Raw genomic sequence first — 21,207 nt, 5'->3', positions numbered from 1 at the left:
TTATGATCATTACTGGTAAATCATTGTCAGATTAGGTATTAGTATTTTAGACGTGTTGAATTTAAGTTCTGCTTTACTGAAGTGATGATTTCTGTGATTTTGTTGTCTTTGTATAAAATGTTTGTGTTTCTATTTATTTTTTTATAAAAAGAAAATGATGCCAAACTCTGCAGTGTTGTTGGAGTCTTTTTGTACGTTTTCATATTATATAACTATGAAAAGCAGCGGTCCTTTCTGATAAGAGCCATTTGGGCGGTTACCCAGGGCAGCATCAGAAAGGGGAGGTCACAGTAAGTGCTCTGTTGGTTTTATGTCTTCGGGTTGTTGATGCTGAAGATAATCACTCCCAGAACGGCCACTGTTAGTTTTAGAGCAGGAAATGTGTTGTTGAGTTTGACGTGTCTTAGAAACTTTCCTTTACGCCATTTTGACCATTCCTGTCCCATCTTGACTCCGGCGCATTTACTTCCTGTCCTTTTAATGTCTGGAGTTACAAAATTTACCAGTAAGAGTTAATTGGCAGGACTTTCTGGAAGTTTTTTATTAATTTGTCTCATATTTGAATCTGTAAACGTTGTTTCTTTAGTTTTTTGGGTAGAGAAGTTTTGGATCTTTGACCTTCAGCTTTGCTCTGGTAGAAGGAAAAAAAAAGAAAACACATGCAGTCATGTAGCATGTGGTCAAAAGTTATTATTATCATCTTCTTTGGCTACCTGCACAATGTTTTGTTTTTTCATTTCCGACAATTTAATGCACCTTCCATAAAATTTTAGGAGGCGCTTGTTGCAATCTCTACGGCGGAGTATTGAGGTCAGGCTAAGAAAAGAGAAATTAAATTGCAAGGATAAGCTGAAATAATAAGAATAAGATCATAATATAACCAGAATAAAGTGTTAATGCAAAAATAAAGTGATATTACCAGAATAATGTAGTAATCTAATGCGAATGAGTTAAAAGATTATTTTACTGCTTGTAAAATTAATACTAAAACTGTTTAACATTCCTCATTTTGCTGCAGTTGTAGCAGTGCTTTTATGCGTTGAAGTTCTCATAATATTACAACTTTAGACTCTATTATTTTAATTTTGGCCGCAGTACTCCATCGTAAAGAAGACATGTGATATTAAAAAACTGGTTTCTGGAAAAGATCCAGAAAGAAACAGAAGATTAGAAGTACGAGCAGCACATAGATGGATCTATATGAAATTGTACAACTAAATATTCCTGAACATTGGAATATAACGAGCTGAAAATCGAAAGCATCTAAAAATCTAATTTGCAACATCACACCTTTGCACAACCTTTGATTTTAAACGTGTGGCTGCAGGTGACTGGTTCCCAGAAACATCTGGATGTGACATTTAGAAAAGGGTAGCCTGAAACCACTCATTAAATTATCGGCATTTTTTCCCTTCATTTAACCTTAACAGCTGTGGCTGACTGCTAATTAAACCTCTCCAAATGACACACACAGAGATCTACGGCGAGCAGGAAACAGCCTGCTGGGAGTGTTTCCAGGAAGTCAGTTTGTTGTTTCCTCTCTCGAGCAGAATTAAACACGGAGCGGGAGAAAACATCACCAAAAACCTGATTACAGATAATAAGGTGCGGGCAGCGTGAGGCGACAGCACTGAGAGAGGAAGAATGTGTTGCAGTAAGAGGGGTCTATATTAGCGACGTGAATCGGGCAGTGAAGCATTCTGGGGCTTCGTGTTACAGACCTTATACGGGGCCCGGACCCCCGTGTCTCTGTTGCTATGTCTCTGCTATTCTTAGCCTGTGTGTCCCTCAACCTCACCAACCCTGCAGGCAAGAAATCCTCCTTCATCTCTATTTTGTGTTAAAAAGTAGCTTTTAAAGCTCCCAGTCCGCACAGACTTGGTGTTTCTTGGTAGTTTTTGGTTTCAGGGTGAGACTCTGTTAATCTGGAGTGGCTCAGCTTTGCTTTGCACCCTGTTATCTGTGTGTGTGTGTGTGCATGTGTGCGTGTGTGTGTGTGTGTGTCTCAGAGGTTCACAGCACCTGACCCACCCCCAACCCCCCACCACCACCACCGCCCCCCGTGGCGTTTGTCCTGAGAGCTGGACTCAGGCGAGGACGGACGGCTGTGAAGCCTGAAACGGCGGTGGGGGAGCCAGCAGCCACCAGGGGACTGAGGACTGGGACGGAAAGGATAACCAGCAACGAGGCATAAGGGGGAGAAAGTGCGCCGACAGAAGGAGCCGTTAGCAGGAGGAGTGCTGACATTAAGCAGAAGATGAGTACGTACACAGTGACTCTGAACGGCCCGGCTCCGTATGGCTTCAGGCTACAGGGAGGAAAGGACTTCAACATGCCCCTCACCATCTCTAGGGTAAGACGAGGGAGGCAAATAAGTTGGGGATGAAAAGAAAGCAACAAGTAAGACGTGGTTAACTCTAAACTGCAGCAAAACATCTTGGATGTTCTATGAAACCTGGCCAATCATACTTGCTAATTTATAAAACCTACATTTTGCACATTTGTTTTGGTCTAAATGCATCTAACGATTGGTTCAATTGGAAATAGGTCAAAGCTAAATCTACCACTTTTTATACTGTCCAGAATGCAATCTAGAAAAAAGTTTTCAAGTTTTCCCTCATTTTATCCTTCACAGCTCACATTATGCTCGCAGTTGGTGCATTGTGCTTGCAAAACGGTGTGATTTGCGTATTAAGGAGGAGCTGGCGATCAGATTATGTAATGTTCCCGTATGGGATGAAGACAGAGAGGCTCGGATGTAATCTCAGGAGAGATTTTCAGAATAGATCACCACTTGTGAAAAGTCAGGAATATTTTTAAGGTGATGCCAACTTTCTATGCAAAAAGTCAAATTCATTTGTAAAGCACATTTCAACACAATGCAGTAACCAGTTATGAAACTGGCAAAAAACGTGACATTTTGTCAAAATCAATCATCAAGTACATCAACTATTAATCAATATTTCAGTTACTATTAATCGAAGTTAACGCTCAGCAGGTGGAGTTTCAGCTGTTTTGCAGTTTTCTGGAAGTTTGTTCCACTAAAGTGGAGAATATGAAATAAAAGCTGCTTCTCCATAAGATTTAATCGGTACCACTAATTAGCGCTGCAGCGTTTTAGAAAAACACACTAATGTGATATCATTGGTCAAAATTCTAATGGTGATTAAATTCGCCTAAATTTTCCTCACTCTTCTTTTACAGGACGTCTGCATCACTCTCTGTTAGCATTAGCATCCTGGCCACTAAGATCTACATCAGGTGTTAGCATTAGCGGTAGAGAATCCCACCTAACTGGATGATAATAGAAATATAATAATCTATCAATTACTGCATTATTGTGAAACTGTAAAAATTGATATTTTTATGATTATGATTTGATATGTTGTGTATTTCTCCCAATCAATGATGATAACAAATGTACATAAGCATTTACATTTAACTGATTAATTAAGCTTAAGTTTGAACATTTACTTTCTCATGATGTAATTAATGACATGCATTGTATAGAGTTTACTGTCAAATACTTCAAAATGCTCCGCTATTCCAAAGCTAAATTACAAATTGTACAGTTCGCTACAGGATAGTGCTTTGTCTTAACTAAAACCAATATATTTATCAACTAGTTTGGTATATTGTTGTTGTTTTTTTTACCTGAACTACCCAGTCTTTCAGCGTGTGACTCTTCTTCTGCACCCTAAAAATATTAATTTGTTTTATGTATATTTTGTACTGTATCAAAATATTTTCCCTATAGATCATAATAAGCCTGGCGGGCCACCAGGCTTTACATGCGCACCCACCAGGCTAAGCTTTTCTTATTTACTGTAAGGTAAATATTTACCTTATTTACCACAAGGTAAATAAGCAGTGATTATTTATATGTATTAAATGTATTTTAGGATTAGAAACATACACTCTTTAATTAGGAACTGATTTGTGGGAAAGTTTTGAGTCATTAGCCAGGAAGAGGTGCATTTCATTGAAACATTTTTAACGATGTTTACACTGGGCACAACACAGAAATACTTCTCCAAACTGAACAGATGAGTGAAAAACAAATAGAAAACTCATTAATAATAATAATAATAATAATAATAATAATAATAATAATAATAACCTTTTATTCAACCAGACAAAAAAGCTCTTCTAGATCTACCATTTATTTTTCAATAGGCACCTGGGTGGTGATAACTGTATTGTTTGCAATATTTCAATCAGAGAAATACGTTTGTTTAGTTTTAAAAACATCAAAGCATAAAATAATAAAAGAAGCTAATAAATCTGGTGCTAATCTGACAGTTACCTGTGATGTCCCCCAGATTATGGCACCCTGGGTGGTGACCTTAACGAAAAACACCACAGTAACCTCAAATTCAGATTAAAGTAAAATTTGAGGCCCAATTGAGCAGTTTCACTGTTTGGCATGTCTGGTGCCGTATGCGCAGCATTAGCTTTAAATAGCATGAGAGGAGAGATAGATGGAGGGGCGGGAAAGAAGTAAGGAGGCTAATGACAGCTTGTGTTACCTTTAGTAAGCTTAATTCCTCGCTGCTCGTCAGTTTCATGTTCGGCCTCTGGAGCTGCGCCTGCAGGCCAAATGGTTGAAGGAAGTGGGAAAATGAAGGCGGGACAGTCACCTGTTCTCCTGTCTCCACATTCTGCAGCTGCTGACATCTGTTTGTTTATCCTCTGATCTCAGGCTTTGACGGTTTTCATCGCTGGCCTTACGACATTGAATAATTTTATCTGTGCTCTGCGTCCCTCCCTCCTGTTTGCAATGGAGACCTGCAGGTTAACATAACATAAAACACTGGGGCTTGACATGACAGCTCAGGGTGCCGTTACAGTTTGACGTAGCTTTGCCGAACTTGGATTTCCTTCTGCTTTTGCCAAGAACTAAGAAAGGAAAGAGACAGTGGATTCCTTACATACTGTTAGCTGAAGCACAGAATCCAGTGCACTAACCGCTGATTTAATATTGAAATATATCATTTGGCATGTCTAAATCTTACACTTTAATGTTCCTGAGTCCATTTATAAGCTTTAATTAAATCAATTCTATTGTCACTGGGTATAGCTAATTAAATTAGCTAAAATATGTGACCATAGAATCCATTTTGACTTTTGAAAAACCACACAACATTTGATCTTAAGGCACAATAATTCAATATACAGTAAAGTATGTTTTATCATCTACCCTGCTTTGTCTTGGGCTTCAGTGCATATAAAATGTCTTTATTTAACGTCTTTTTTTTCCATTTTTCCTGTTTGTTACTGTCCACGTGGATATAATCGCTGAAACTCAGACAGTGAGGGATGAAAGAGGAGTGCAAAAAGCAGATCAAAGCAGAGGCTGCACTGTATGATCAAGGACATGTGATAGTCATGAAATTCAGCTAAAAGGTGGAAAAACATGGTTAAAATATGTATATTTATATAAATCAGACAAGACTTTTTTACATGAATGTCAGTGGCAGGTGTTTGTGTGTCGGGGAATGGAAGCAGAGTCAATCACTACGAAGCCATAGGCATCAACAGCATTGCTTATTTTTAACTCTTTAACGAGTTGACTGTAAGTCTAGACCAACACTGTACGGCTCTGAATTCACTTAAACTTTTTGTCCAAACTTTACGAATCATCCAATTCATTACACAACAGTTTTATTGATACAGTCTGGCATAAAATCGGACTAAATATTTTGTGTTTTAAGTCAATTTTAGGACAATTACCAAAATAACTTAGAGTTGCTTCAGCCAGAATAATAGGATATTTTTGGTTTAAACCTTAGTGATTTGGGTCAAACATTTTGGGCACTCCATGGTTCTTGCAATAGTTTACTGGAATTTTGGCCCATTCCTCCTGACAGAACTGGTGTAACTGAGTCATCTCTGTCGGCCATCTTGGTAGCTTTGAACACTTTCTATGGCATAGAGTTCAGGACTTCTATGATGGCTGCTCTGAACCGCTAATTTGTTGGGTTTTCTTAGGATCATGCTCCACTTGAAGACCAATTTGTCCTCTTAGCTTCCGGGCTGATATGGTGAAATTTGGATCTGTTTTGTGAAGCGGACCGGTCCCTCATGCACCAAAAGACCCTGAAACTTGATACTGCCACACCTGTACTTTTTAATTTGGTTTTCTAAGTTGTGATCGGAGTTATGGCTTCTTCCTCACTTAGTGGCTCTGCAGCCACTTGTTTTATTTCGTATTATGATGCCATTTTACCAGCTCCAGCCAGTATTTTCTTCAGGTCTTTTGCTCTATGGTTGATTTTGGACATTTTGCACCAAAACTCATCCTGGGACAGTGAGTCCATCTCTGTCCTGAACACTTCGTGGCTGCACATTACCACTGTGTTTATATTTCCATGTAATTGTTAAAACAGATGTGTTGCACCTTTAAGCAGCTGCAAATTGTATCCAAGTATGAATTAATAATTTTGAGGTCCACAAGTCTCTTTTTCATATGTTAGTTTGTTTCTTTTGATTTTCACACTGTGTCAGGCAATGATGAAGTCTTTTTGAGGTGAGGCGTTAAATATACCTACATAAAATACATCAAATATAAATTAACCAATAAGACGCTTACAATGCAGTGACATCACCATCTGACATTACCCCACTTGTTCAAAGCACATATAAGCTTCTGAATCTTAAAGTAATAAAGTTTTCTCATTTTCTGGCATTTATCTAATAGAAATATAACTAAGCTGAGTTAAGACAGGACTCAACATAAATGTCAAATCCCAATAAAGATATATTTCTCCCAGTAAGTTCAAGTCTAAAAAAAAAAAGTTCGAACTGTATTCATGTTTCAGTTCTGCTTTACAATAAAGTAAATCAAGAAATTGACAACAAAAAAACAACTTGTGCACCAACCGAGGCAATATATTTTTGTACATTTCATGCTTAATTATTCAGTGTGTGATTTTTAGAAATACCCAAATACTTCGAAAAGAGCATAAACAAAGCGCATGCTTTTAATACTCAAACCCTCCAACAGTAAGACAAGGGTAGAGTTTTTAAGGGAAATACGAAAATAACTTGTATATTTATGAGTTATTTTAAACAATGTTCAAACAAAACAATGTGCCCGATGTGTAATCTGCTTTTCTAAACCTTCTCTTTCTCAGATAACTCCTGGCAGCAAGGCAGCAGGCGGCAGCCTGACCCAGGGCGACATCATCTCATCAATCGACGGGGTCAACACCGATGGGATGAGCCACATGGACGCCCAGAACAAGATCAAGTCAGCAATCAACAAACTTACGCTCACCATGCAGAAGTAAGCGAGCCTGCAAAAACTAAAGCAACCACTCAAACAAATAGATGTGAAAGTAGAGCAATATCTTCAGTGATAGATGTTGTATGGTAATAAATAATTTGGAAATTTAAGAGAGAATTTAAAAGGTGGTGTTGGTATCTAATTTGGTACAACATTCAGATTTTTAGGCCTTTTCTGCTGCTTGAGAAAACAGTTTTCCCAAATCAAATTGTACTTTTCGTCCTTTTTAAAAATAAAATGTAATTAAAAGCATAGCATGATTTCATTAATACAGAAATGACCTAAAGTGATGGAGAAGCTACGTCAGACTGGTGTGTGGTGAGGCAACACAGTCGGAAAACTGAAGAGAGAAAAATGGAGCTTGTGCTTTTAGTTTCCTGTTGTTGCCAAGGACAGAGACATGTGGATGCTTCATCGTCTTCATCACCCACCTCAAGCACAACGCCGGCGCATCCACCAGATTGGGAGTGGAAATTTTGCCTTTAAAAGAAATAGAAAGAAAAGCTTGGAAACCAAAATTTTAGATTGTTTAATTTAAATGAATTGTTTTTGTGTCCAGTGGTGCTCATTTGAAACCATTTCGTAACCTTTTTTCTTTACTCTCTGACATCAGATCAGACTTTGCTGCTTTTGCTTTAGGTCAGTTATAATTAAACCCTTAAAACCAAATGTGTCAAACTCGAGGCCCGAGGGCCAAATCTGGCCTGCCATAGCTTCTAATGTGGCCCTCTGGACTCCAAATTACATCAACAAGTCCCTCCAGTTTTTCACAAATCCACAAAATTCATACGAAACCAACAAACCCCCACATTTCTTCTGCAAATTCTTTTGAAAATTGGTCAGAAACATTGGGTTTAAGTGACTGCTGACTCAGCCGTACTGGATGTAAAGTTATAGTCCGTGACACATCAGCGCAGATATTGTAAAGATTTCTTACAAATATTTCTAAATTAACACCACAAAATCTGATTTTAATTGGAAAAACCCCCCACAAAAAGCAATCACAAAATCCGGAAGGGATGTAAAGATGTTCAATATTTAGTTTTAAAAAACACAAATAAACTGTTATTTCTTAATTTTGTAACAGTCTAATGGGTTTTATCAGTACATTCTGGCACAACCGGCCCTTTAAGAACATTCAAATTGTTGATATGGCCAAAAATGTAACTGGGTTTGACACCACTGCTTTAAACAGAGGGGAATGATGGCAACGTTTTTCTAAAGTTTACCACAAACGCATTGCTTGTTTGTGTACCTGCACAACTCCGGTTCATCCTTTGGTTCCACTTCCAGATGCCACGTTCAACTGTTCAGACATTCATATGTACATATTTTGAAAATGTGGATGTCCAACCACCATACTAATCAGGAAGAAGGCATGTTTATGTCACAGTTTGTGATCAAAAGCAGAAGACGTTGGGAAGATCCAGGCAGAAACTAGAACAATAATGAGAAGGAAATCCTGTCCTGACTTGGCCTGAAAAGCCGCTCAGAGAGGAAGAAGCCATATCAGCTGCAAACTTCAGAGTTAAGATTTACTTTGGATCGTATGTTTTTGTCAGAGTGTGATGTATTTAAATACCTGGTGTGAGCGACATGCATATTTTATTTCTAGTGATTAGAACAGAACTGGCTTGCATTGCTTTTTGCCACTCACAACATGGAGGCGATCTTAGTGTACAGTCTATCCTTTTATGATTATGCATGTTGTGTGTAATATCCTTGAGGACATTTAGTTAAACTAGACTTTACATTTACATTTAATAATTAAAAACAAATTAAATTCTTTCAAATCAATACAAAGGCTGACTAAATTTTAATTAAACTACAGAGAAGTTTCAATTTTGCTTTTTAAAATATACAGTGAAGGTCTCAGTTGTTCTCAGATATTTGCTAAAGCTGTTCCACAGGCAATAGAAAATGCTTAACTGTGAGTTTTTTATCTTTTAGTATTAACAAAATACTTTTTCACATAATTTTTATTATCTGGATGACTTATACAGTATAAACAGTTAATAATGTTGAAGTTTTCCTCTCATTTCTGTAGCTCAAACTTCCAAGAGTCGGACTGAAACAAGTTTCTCAGTCAAGTCAATAATTTTTAATAAAAATGTTGTTACATTTGTAGATCCAGACGCCCTGTACCAGTTCCCACGGCAGCTCCAAGAATGGACTCACCGATGCCCGTCATCCCACACCAGAAGGTACGCCATGAAAACAAACTTTAGTCAAGGAAAGAAACAGACAAATCAACAAGCAACGTTAGAATCTGGGTTTGTGTCTTTTTGCCTGTCAATATAGAGGAGAAAATCAGAGATCAAATCCATCCCATCAGACTCATGGTGCCCTCTAGTGTTAGAAATCTGTAGCGCACCTAGAAAAAGTACTGCAGGGAGGTCAGAGGTCAGCAAACACAAACAGAAGACAAGTTACTGTAATTGGCATTTTTCTGTCTGCAAAGCTCGATTCTCTTCAGCTGTTTAGAGAAGTAAAACAAATTATTAAAAACAAAAAAGCAATATATTTGTGGAGTTAAAAAAAAATCTGTTCCCATCTGTAAGATCTGCAGCTGATCTTTGTTCATCTTTTCATTAAATTCCAAAATGCAACTTTGAAAAAAATGTAAGCAAGTACAAAAGTGACTGAGAACCTTTAAGTAATTAAAACCGTCCCAGTTTTGATGCCTTACAAGACTTTAAAAACAATTTTACTCTTTAACCAGAAACAAAAAGTCTTCCATTTAAACTCCTATGAGATTAAATGCGTAAAATAAGGAATTATGTTACCATTTTTGAACTTATAAAACTTCTGAGCTATAGTTTTAATTGGTTAAAGCTCCATCATTATCGATGTAAATAATAATAAAAAAAGCTTCTTAGTAACCCTTTCCTCCTGAACTGGGGTCTAACCTTTAGCATGGAGCCTCAGACCAGTTTGTAATAATGATCCCAGTTTGACTCTGAACTTAATTCTGCTGCTATTCTGTTACCTGGTTTGAGGCCAGACGTGTTTATGTGTGCGATCTTGAAATAGCGTCACATGCGAGAGGTACGAACTCTGGGACAAGTACAGGAACTTCAGGGAACATTTTCTTCTCAAAGACCAGATCATCTCTGGTTCAAGTGGACGATGTCATTTCCTTCCACAGCAGCAGCAATGTCAAAGCATCAGCTGTACTAAACCGCTGCTGCCTTCAAGAGAATAAATACTTTCCACTTTGTATTTTGTAAAATAGCTAGTGTGGTAAGAGTTTTGACTCTCGGATTTTGTTAGAATTTAAAACTGCCCCGTTTATGATTAAAGCAAGTCACAAAGATCTTCCAGAGAATATTCAAGATGTATTCGGTGACAATAAAATAAGATTTAAAAAATAAAACATGCACACTACAAGAAAAAGATGTGTATCCATGTGCAGAGGGGATTTTTGGCGTAGGCTAAATGTAGAATTGAAACAATGTGAAGACATAATTCAGTTTAAAATAAAAAAGTGATTTTAATTGGTTATATGGTGGAATGGATGTTGATGGTAGAGACAAAGTGAAATTGACTCCATTCTTACAAAGTTTGTTTTCAGTGGATCGATGTTTGATTGACAAAAATAGCAACAATATCACTGTGGCAAAAGAAATTCTTCTGTGTTTTCTAATTTATGTATTTTGTTCATTAAATAAACAATAATGTGTAAAGAAAGACATAAATCAAAGATCAAGTAAGTCTCCAGTCATCAGTTCTTTCAGTCTGGACTTTGACTACGCCATTCTAACATAAATGTCTAAAAATCATTGTCCTCCTGCAAGACGAACCTCTGCTTGAGTCCCATCTTTCCTCCAGGACTGCCTTGTTTTCAGATCCACCCATCTTTATTAACAATTACAGGCTTCCTTGACAAAGAGCATCCCAAAGAATGATACTGCCAGCACCATGTTTCTCCCTGTCTCCCACATGTTGTAGGTGGGATGTTTTTTTTTGTGTATCTTTTTGGAACTTTTCAAAATAATTCCAGCTTTATCGACCGTTTGACTAACAGCGTCGGATGTCAGATTCTCCCGCCTCAGTGTTGGATCTCTGCAGCTCCTCCAGAGTTTCTGCAGGCCTCTTGGCTGCTTCTCTGGTTTATTTCTCCCTGACACATCTGCTGTGGTGTTTGGTCTTCATGTCTGCTGTTTGTAATATTCTCTGACAAACCCATCGGTTCTTCACATAACTGGATTTACCTTGAGATTAAAAGGCATGCAGGTGAACTCTGTCTACTAATTAGGCTACATCTGGATTTTATTTAGGGGTTTCACAGTAAAGGCAGCATGTCACAACAAGAAATAAGTCAATTAATCGCATTGAAAAATAAAAATGAGCTTGACCATTTTCATTCTGATCATTAATGTTTTTGGAGGACAGTTTTGTTTACAGAGACTTTATAATCCATTTTACTGATGATTTTGGTCAATGTTTTTGTTTTATGTTGGATTTTTAAAAAAATATTTCCTACTTCCAAAGTGGAGTGTTTTGCACAAACTTAAAGTTTATTAGTCTTTTTCAGCAACTGGCATTATTATGCCATTATCCAAACATTACTTAAAAATGGCTTCAAAACAATATTATCATTTATCACAATAATTTGTGGGACAATTTATCATCCAATAGTTGAATTTGTATTATTATGTCATTATTATTATATTAATTAAAAATGGTCTCAAAACAAAAAATACTACCATTTATTGCAATAATTTCTGGTACATAATTTGTTATTTGACAGGCCGAGTGACTAAACACACTTTTAAAATGTCTATTTATAAAATAGTTTTGAAAACCATGGGCCGTTTTTATTCCACTTAGCAATTAATATGTACTTTGTGTAGGTTTTTCAGGTAAGATCCCAATAAAATAAAATACAAAATATTAATGAAAAGGAAGACTTTTGCTAGATTGTATGTCCAAAGTTCAGCTAAAACTGGTATTGAGTACCTTTAGTTGTTTGTTTTTTTTAAGTGGGCCCTACTGGACCTCCAGCATATCAAATCCAGATATCAGTCTCTGTTAATGTGCTTCCCTTCTGGAGCTGAGCGGGTTTACAGTGACAGCCAAAGGTACATCAGGCGTCAGGAATCAAGCCAGTGACCTCATTCATGCCAGTGGCCCCACCTCTCAGAGGACACACACACACACACACACACGTACACACACACACACACTGATGGGTCGGAGCAGCTGTTGAGCTGGGTAATGGAACTTTCCACTCTGGTTTCAAACCATCATCCTGAATCCCCTGAATGCCAACCCCAAGATAGGGCAACCCCCCGTCTGCAGGGAGATGTCTCATGTATTGGACGTTTTCTACTGTACACACAGCAAACCCAAGTTCTGCATAGACCAGTCAGTTAGGCTACCAAACCTTGCTAAGATCAGATAATCAACACTTTGCATTTGGTGCAAAGTGTTGATTTTTGGGTGCTTGAGTATCTAAAATACTCAAAAAACTAAAAATAGAAAGGATTAAATTGTCTAAGATGGATGTTTTCTCATGTAATAAATGCAAAATATAAAAGCTTACAACCAGATTAGACAACTAATCTACCAATTACTCCATTTTTCTGTGTAATAAGGAGCTGAGGTCATAGGTCAGTGGACCATAAAGTACGTTTTTGGTAGTTTGGTTAGGACATCTATGTTTTGTTTTTCTTTTAGGATCCCAAACTTCAAAAATGTTAAATAATTTTCTTTCTTGAATGTACCATAGGGATTTAACACAAAATAATTACAATAAATTTGCTCAGGTTAAGTCTTTTTTAAAAAGCTTTTAGAGTGGGCACTTATGAGGAAGATCTCCTTTACGATGCACTGAATTTGTTCTCTGTTTATGTCATTTCTGAGTATTATGGTGGGATTTGAGTTTTTAGATTGGCGATATCTCATCTTGAAAAAGCCAGCAGAATGTAAAATGTCAAAGACAGTTTTTGTTTTTACAGCTAGATTGGTTAATAGTCACTTAGTGGTTTAGTTTAATCACCTTTAACAGTACAGCATCCAAGCCAAGTTGCCATGATGCTAACAAGCTAACTAGAGGCTAGTTAGCAATTAGCATTATATTAGTCTTCTTTTCTCAAACAAAAAGTGAAATACCCAATCAAGATACTTATTTAATTATTAAATATTTATTAAATATTTATTAAATTCAATTCTCATAGTTCCCTGATTTCTAAAGAAGTAACACTTACTGAAAAATGTGTTTAAAAATAAAACAGAAACACATAATCTGCCTTCTGTCTTAACAACATGAATAAACTCTTAAAATGTAATATGAAACAAATGCAATAAAGGGGCTATTAGTGTTTTAATGTGATTAAAAGACATTACTTTAAAAACAAAACAAAGAATGTCACTCAGTTTCTGTGGTCAGACTAAATTCAGACTTTTTACTAAATGTAGAGGCTTAAGAAGAAGACAGTGTTTTATCAATAGTTGATGTGATAGACGCTCTAAATGATTATTCCACACAAGCAAAGATTTTCTTATAACATAACAATAAAATGTTTGTTTATGCTGGATGAAAATCCCACAAAGTGAATCGAACTCAATAAAGATTTGATTCGACCAATCAACTGGCAACAAACCATGTAACCCAATTTTACCTTTTACTTTTTTTCCACGCTAGTATTTCTTAAAATAAAATAGAAAAAACACTGCATTTTGTTGATTCTGACTCGTAATAAACTCTTGATCGTGGCAGTTTATTAAGAGATAAATCCTTTGTGTCTGTTTGTAGAGGCACAGAGCATCTGCAGATTTAATTTCCAGTTCTGACATAAATGGATCTGGTACTTTGTGCTACGTTTGTGTATATTTTTGTCTGTTCTGTGCTAAATGTGTCCTGCATCATGTGACTGAAACACTTCTGTTCTTGTCAGTCATTCCTGGTGATAAAATAGGAGCAGAGAAACATCACACTGATGATAAATGGCTGCTATTCTGACCTGAGCATGGGATCACTGGAGAACATTGTTGAATGCAAACATAATGTAATATTATTACCATTATTGAATTTAACTTTCTCCTTTTTGTTTCTGTGTGTCTGTATGTTGTTCTGATGTGTTTCAGGTCATTGCCAACACAGCTGCAAAGTGAGTATCTGAGTAATTTATTTATTTATTTTCTTTTATGTGCATGAAAAAAAAATAATTTGAGAGATGACGACGGTCAGAGATACAGTTGGGGTGGAAACATTAGTCTGCAGATAAGTTTTATAATACAGGGACGTCTCAATAAGTCACAAAATAATTGAAAAAGTCGAGTTTGTGTGTTAAATGGATTCTTTACACGTATTCTGAGTATTTATTTTTGTTAATTTTTGTTTTGTTAGAAAGGCCTCAAAGTGTTGATACAGCTCCACTGATTGGAGTCTCTGACATCGGCACTTTTTGAAACCAGGTGGCAATCGAATGTTATATTTACTTAGTAACTTTTTTGGGGAAAAAATAACTTTTAGGAGTATCTGCATGTTTTACTTTTATCTGAGTAATTTTAAAATGAAGTATCGCTACTCTTACTTATTTGACATTTCTGGATACTCTACAAACTGGGAGTAAACTGAATGAAACCAAGCAAAACTCACCAGACAAACTCACTCCTGCAGTTTTTGTTAGTTTCATAAATATTTTATTTATATAAATACATTTTATTTTCGTCTTTAAAATACCAAAATCTCCACATAACTTTATATTTTGCTCCATCTGATTATGTAATTTTTATATATTAAATAATGGCTGTTTTGATCACTTACTCAGTTCTTGAATATTCTTTTTACTAAATACATTTTTACTCTTACTTGAGTAATTTCATTTACTTTTAATTCAGTAAAAATGTTTTGAGGTAGTGTTGCGCTTACTTGAGTGACGTTTTAGTTTTGTTGATTTTAACAATGTTAGTGAATTATCTGTTTAGGTAATTAATCCTTATATATATATATATATATATATATATATATATATATATATATATATATATATATATATCATGTTTACTTCAGCAAACACTGAGCACTTCTTCTTCTTTATGGTGGTTAGCAAAACACTGAGCACGCTGATGTTATTGCGCCCCCTTCTGCCCATGCGGGACACTTTCAGGTTGTTTGCTGTTCACACTGGAGATCAGATACAGATGCCATATATTTGGAAGTGTGAACGGCCATTACAAAAAAAGAAGGAAAAAAAATCCAATTTGACAAAAAAATTAGATTTGGGTCACTTCAGGATGCAGTGTGAACGTAGCTTAAGAATTAAAACAGTGAACCTGAGTGTGTCTGTTGTGAAATCAAACTACTGGACCTAAGATGAACATGGGGTTGATGACCTCTTTGGTCAAATCATGACCAGTGACCTCGCGCGTCTTGAATTTCTGCCTCTGACCCGGATCTGTTTCCTGTTCCCACACTTCCCTGTGGCCTGACAGCTTGGAGTACACCCCCAGCTTCAACCCCATCGCTTTGAAAGACTCTGCCTTGTCCACCCACAAACCCATCGAAGTGAGGGGCCCAGGCGGAAAGGCCACTATCGTTCACGCCCAGTACAACACACCAATCAGCATGTACTCACAGGACGCCATCATGGACGCCATTGCAGGACAGTCGCAGGCCAAAGGACATGACAGGTGAGACCGGAAACCAGAATAAATTCGGTGTTTCACTTCCCACTTTCGGTTCTTTCATCCAAATTAATGGAGGAGAAAAATCATATTTTAACACTTAAGCTAACAGCAGCAGATTGAGCAACATAAACATAGTTACATAATTTCAGTGTGGGCAACAATTTTATTTCTACCTATATTTTAAAAAATTGAACAAACCAAATTAGGAAAGTCTCAGACAGAAGAGGAAGTACTCTAATGTTAAACACAGTATATTAATCTATAGATATTCTCATAAATAACTAATTAAATGTTGAAAAACAATCAAATGCATCTTGATTTGTTGAATGCATTTGATTGTTGCTAAAGGGTGAACTGGCCCTTTAAGCCAAGCAGTGGCGCTTTTTAGCCCATAATATGTTCACATGCAGGTTTTAAGAGGCATTAAGACGAATAAGTTTATACACTATAATGTAAAAGATAAAAAAACATGGTTCATGTAATAAAGATGCTTTCAGAATCCAGGAACCTTTTACTAGTTCCTGTAACTATTAGGCACAGTTATCTTTCTATTGTTTATACACTACAGGAACTAAAGTTTATCTGAAATGTTCATATATATTTTTTGTTTTTTCAGCATAACCTTTCAGGACTAAAAGTACCTTTTACAACATGTTGTCTTGGCTTCTGAACCTTTCAAGATGTGAAGGCCAATATTGGTTCTCTGATTGGTTAGAAAAGTGTAGTTTAAGTCAAGTATTGTGTTTTCTGAGGTGTGTGTCGTTTTTGAGAATAAGTTAATGTTTAAAACTTTCTGATTGTTAAGTTACATTTGACAGGCACTGTGCCGTTACCTAGCAACCCCAGCACAGCCTAGTAACACAAGCGGAACTCTAGCATATTTGGTCGGCTGGTTTTACTACTGTATGCCGTGTACAATGGCTGCTGGAAAAGACAAGTGCTTTGTTTTTGATTTACTATCCAGAAACCACTTGCTGCATTCTTGTGGGTTGTGCAGAACTCTCTACTTCTGCTTTTCAAAGATGTACAGTTGGATTATTACGTGTCTGTTTGCAGCCATTTTCATGTGTGAGTCTAAATGTTGAGTTGGGGGGCGTGGCCAGCAGCAGATTATTTGGATTTAAAGTGACAAGATGCCCTAAAACATTCTGAAAGAAGCAAAAAATAGGCAGAAATATTGTTATCTAAGAATGATTTTGTGCAAAATATTAATTAACATGTTTTGTATAGACCATAGAAGTATCATAAACTGTTTAAGGAAGAATAATAGGTTACCTTTCAAAAAGAACAGGCTTAAAAAGTCCAAAATTATGAGTTAAAGGGATATGTTGACAAATAAAAAAACATAAAATGACATGTTAGGCACTCAGATGATAAATATGAGCCCTATAAACGTAGAGATATTTTGCATGTATAACAATTACGTTTGAAAAGCCGTGGCGGTGTAATATTGCCTCTCAAAGCCTATGCTGCTGCAAATAGTGTGCCAACAGTAGATTGTTTGGCTTTTCTTTTCTGGCTAGACAGTGCCTGTGCCATGTACTCCTCTGTTCCTTTCACCCACTCTCCTCTGCTCATTCCATCCTACAAACCAACCCCACCTGTGATCTGTCCTCCATCTATTCTTCCCCATCCTCCCTTCCTGATCGTGTCCCAGCGAGGAGGCCGGCTCTCCTTTGGCGTGAGTACAGCAGCGTCGCCTCTCCATTCTCCTCAGACTCATTGCTTCTTTGTGCCCCAACAGCTTGTGCATTGCTCCAGATGCTTCACCAATATATAGATATGAGCATTTATTTGGTAGTAATGGGTTGTGTATCATTGTGTTTGAAGGACAAACCGTCTAACTGTGACTCTTTCATGAACTCGTTAATGTTGAGAAGTACTTCCAGGTACTTCGGGCAAAGTGTGAGACTGCAGCTTGTGTTGAAGATTACGTAATCTGGAATCTGTGATTTCATCCGAAAATATGTCAAAAACTGAAACTCACTTCCCTAACCCTCTGAGGAATGCAGTCATGTTGCCTTATAGTTCCCTTACTGCAGAACCTCCACATCTGTCTATTAATAATAGAGGAGCAATATATGTGTTTTTATGTCCAGAAATTGGTTCAAATCGTGCTTCAGGAAATTTGTCCCTTAATAGCAATTCAGTGACAGTGAATTTGTTTTTGTGGTGCGCCAGAGTTTGAATGAGACACAGAATGAATAATCAAGAGTTTAGTCTTAAAAAAAATTGATTTTCAAATAAAAATGATGACAGTGAATTTAATAATTATTAAAGGTTTGACCTCACATCTTAGAAATGTACCAAATTAAAATTATAATTGACTATGTGATATATATTTTATTTTAAGGACATCTAAATAGAATGTTTCAGATCATTTCTGTAGTTTAAATTTACACTTTAACTTCTTACAACTAGGAATAAGAAACTCAATGTTATGACATAAAAAGTCAATTATAAGACAATTTATTTCATAATCGTGGTTTTAAAAGTTAAAATTATAAACAATTGTCTGTGCCATCATTCCAGCTTGAAAATAAATTATTTATATAATATTTTTTTAAGTAGGTGAACTCGGCTTCCATAACATTTTAATATTTTCTTAAAATTGCTAATTTTTTGCTCTCGTTGAAGTTACTTTGTGTCTTATAATTATAAGTCCAAAAGTCAGAATGATAACTTTAAAAGTTTGAATCTTGAATTTGTAGGTCAAAAAATAAACATAAATTGTGCCATTTTTATTTTAAGTGGCAGACATAGTCATATATCCAAAAATATCTGTGATTGATAATTTTTCAGTCTAATTGAAATTACAGCTCAGTATCTCAAAATTATGTTTTTGACATAAAAATTCTAAATTATGACTTTTAATGTAAAAATATGACTTATTAAATACAACATTTAGGACATTTATATTTTACTTTGTAAAAATAATATTTTGTTTTGTTTTTATTGGATCGTTACAGATGTAAAATAGCTCATTAGTGCCCCCTAGTGGCGGTAGGTAACGTGTACATTAAGACGGCAGGACCAATTCTTCAAGCCGGTTCCTTCCAAATAAGAGAGAAGTTATAAACATGGGTATAAAATGTTTCCATTTGCGGCCTGAGTTTCCTCTCTGCCCTGCAGTGGAGTTCTCCCGATCAAGGAGCCTGTGGTGGACTGTGCGTCTCCTGTGTACCAAGCCGTGATCCGGGCACCAGACACAAACCAGGACATGTCTGAGTGGGCTCGCCGTGCCGCCAACCTGCAGTCGAAAAGCTTCAGGATCCTGGCTCACATCACTGGCACTGAATACAGTCAGTACCAGGCTCACCGAACGTTTCCTTTGCCTTCTTTTATTTATGCTCTAATTGGATTTTTCTGATTATTTCTGTACTTTTTGTCATCACAGTGCAAGATCCAGATGAGGAGGCACTGCAGAAATCAAGGTAAAGGTTAATCTACTTTTTCTGGGAAACAAATGTTTTTGGATTTTCTTTAGACGTTTGTCGCAAAAATAAAAATAAGGGTCCTGGAAAGATCCAGTCAAATACATTCAACATAAACAACTGTTATGTAAGAGCAAATTAAACTAAAAATAACTATTAAAAAATAAACAAATGCAAAAGAGAGGATATCGATCAAAAGAAATTAATAGTATGATTATGAAAAATACTCTACAAAAGAATATTAATATCCTTACAGAAAAACATAAGGATATTATGTTTGGATGATTAAAAATAATCATCCATCAATCAAAATGTTTGTTTTTCTTATTAAAGCTGTTTGAAATAAATTCTTATGATGTATCTCCAATACATTGTTATAGGAAATATTTATTTGATTTAATGTTGGATGGTAAATTTCTCAGAAATGTGCGATTTTACAATGTTTCTGCCCTCATTAGTTACATTTCTGCTAACTTTTCATTACTGAGGTTCATTCGATCACACTAAGCACGCTGTGTGTTACTTCCTCACAGTATTTCAATGCAAATCAGAAACGCAGTATGAATTAAACACATCAGGGTTTCCCTCAGTGTATTATAAGCCTGGCGGGCCACCAGGCTTTGCATTGTTAATTTATCTTAGTTTTATTTTTAATTATTGCCTTTTTTTGATTTTATAGTTGGTGTTTAAGTATTAATCTTCCAGTCTTCCAAAAATGCACAACTATCAAGTAATGTTTTCAAATTTTCTGTTAACTTTAAACATTTTTAACTCAAAAACATGCTTGCTAAGGCTGAATAGGGTTAGCAAGTTTTCTGGGGTAAACCCTGCACAGGATCAGTTTTCTAGACATTTATAATTTGATTCTGAGAAATAGTTTTAGAAAACATCCTTCAAACACTCCCACACTGTTTTCTTTGGGTTGGATGCGTTTTCAAAGGCATTGTTAGAGCAGAAGCTTGCAGTTTCTCAGAGAATAACGCTAACGTAAGCTGCTTTTCCTGATGTGACCGCCTTGTCCTGTCGCCCTCGCCAACAGAGAGCGTTTCGAGTCAGAGGTCAAAGGGCCGCGCTTTGCCAAGTTGAAGAACTGGCACCATGGATTGTCTGCACAGATCCTCAACGTCCAGGAATAAAGAGGAGGAGGAAATTCAAAGAGAGGGAAGAGTCACAGAAAAAAGGAGGACATATAAACATGGGAAGAGAGAAAAGGAAGTATGACAGAGAATATGAGCAAGAGGAGAAAAGTGAGCTATAGCTGTTGCCTAGATTAGCAGAAAGTGTATTATTGTTAGTATGAGAACGCTATGTGTTTATAAGTTAAAGTGTCAAATATATCTGTCTCCTATGTAGATCTGCTCTCGTTATAGGTTCTTTCTTTTTTCATGTCCTGATTATTGGGGAAGATGTACAAAAAAAACTAATGTTGAAGTGAAACTGCAGAAATTTTTCCTTTTTTTGCTGCTGGAGATAAATCGCAGATGTATGGATTTAAAAAAAAACTATATGAGCACATTTGTCAGATGTGATAGCAAGAGGAATACACAGTTTATCTAATATGCACAAGTACAGTATGTAAAAATGCACTCAGAAATGTACTGATATCAATGTGAATAAATGTTTTATTAAATCTACAGATGGTGCCGTGTTTTGAAATGACTTGAGGAAATAAAGAAAACGAGATTAATAACAATGTGATAGTTCCTGGTTCATAATCTGGAGAAAAAAATAGATTTTTTTTTAACATTTTTTCTAGTTCTTATTAAGCATGAATAACAGAAAATTGTTGAAATAAATAGATGGAGCATTATTGGCATTTCCAGATTTTGTGTGATTCCCTGCATCTGT

General features: G+C 36.3%; 1 protein-coding gene across 4 annotated transcripts; it reads left to right on the top strand.

The window, feature by feature from the left end:
- Positions 1–1,459: 1,459 nt before the first annotated feature.
- ldb3b (LIM domain binding 3b) lies at positions 1,460–20,993 on the top strand. 4 transcript variants are annotated; one of them, XM_044102693.1, is made up of 10 exons: positions 1,472–1,605; positions 2,010–2,353; positions 7,137–7,288; positions 9,417–9,492; positions 14,381–14,403; positions 15,731–15,928; positions 17,583–17,606; positions 19,058–19,227; positions 19,323–19,359; positions 20,399–20,993. In XM_044102693.1, the coding sequence occupies exons 2-10, from the start codon at positions 2,258–2,260 to the stop codon at positions 20,493–20,495; spliced, it is 873 nt and encodes a 290-aa protein (XP_043958628.1). In that variant the 5' UTR covers positions 1,472–1,605; positions 2,010–2,257; the 3' UTR covers positions 20,496–20,993. The 4 variants fall into 4 exon arrangements, with proteins under 4 accessions (XP_043958630.1, XP_043958628.1, XP_043958629.1 ...); XM_044102692.1 differs by having other exon boundaries at positions 1,491–1,809; XM_044102695.1 differs by lacking the exon at positions 17,583–17,606 and having other exon boundaries at positions 1,460–1,605.
- Positions 20,994–21,207: the final 214 nt, after the last annotated feature.

This window comes from Gambusia affinis, linkage group LG20 (genome assembly GCF_019740435.1).
Source record: "Gambusia affinis linkage group LG20, SWU_Gaff_1.0, whole genome shotgun sequence".
NCBI lineage: Eukaryota > Metazoa > Chordata > Actinopteri > Cyprinodontiformes > Poeciliidae > Gambusia > Gambusia affinis.
This window is presented reverse-complemented; position numbering and strand designations above follow the sequence as displayed.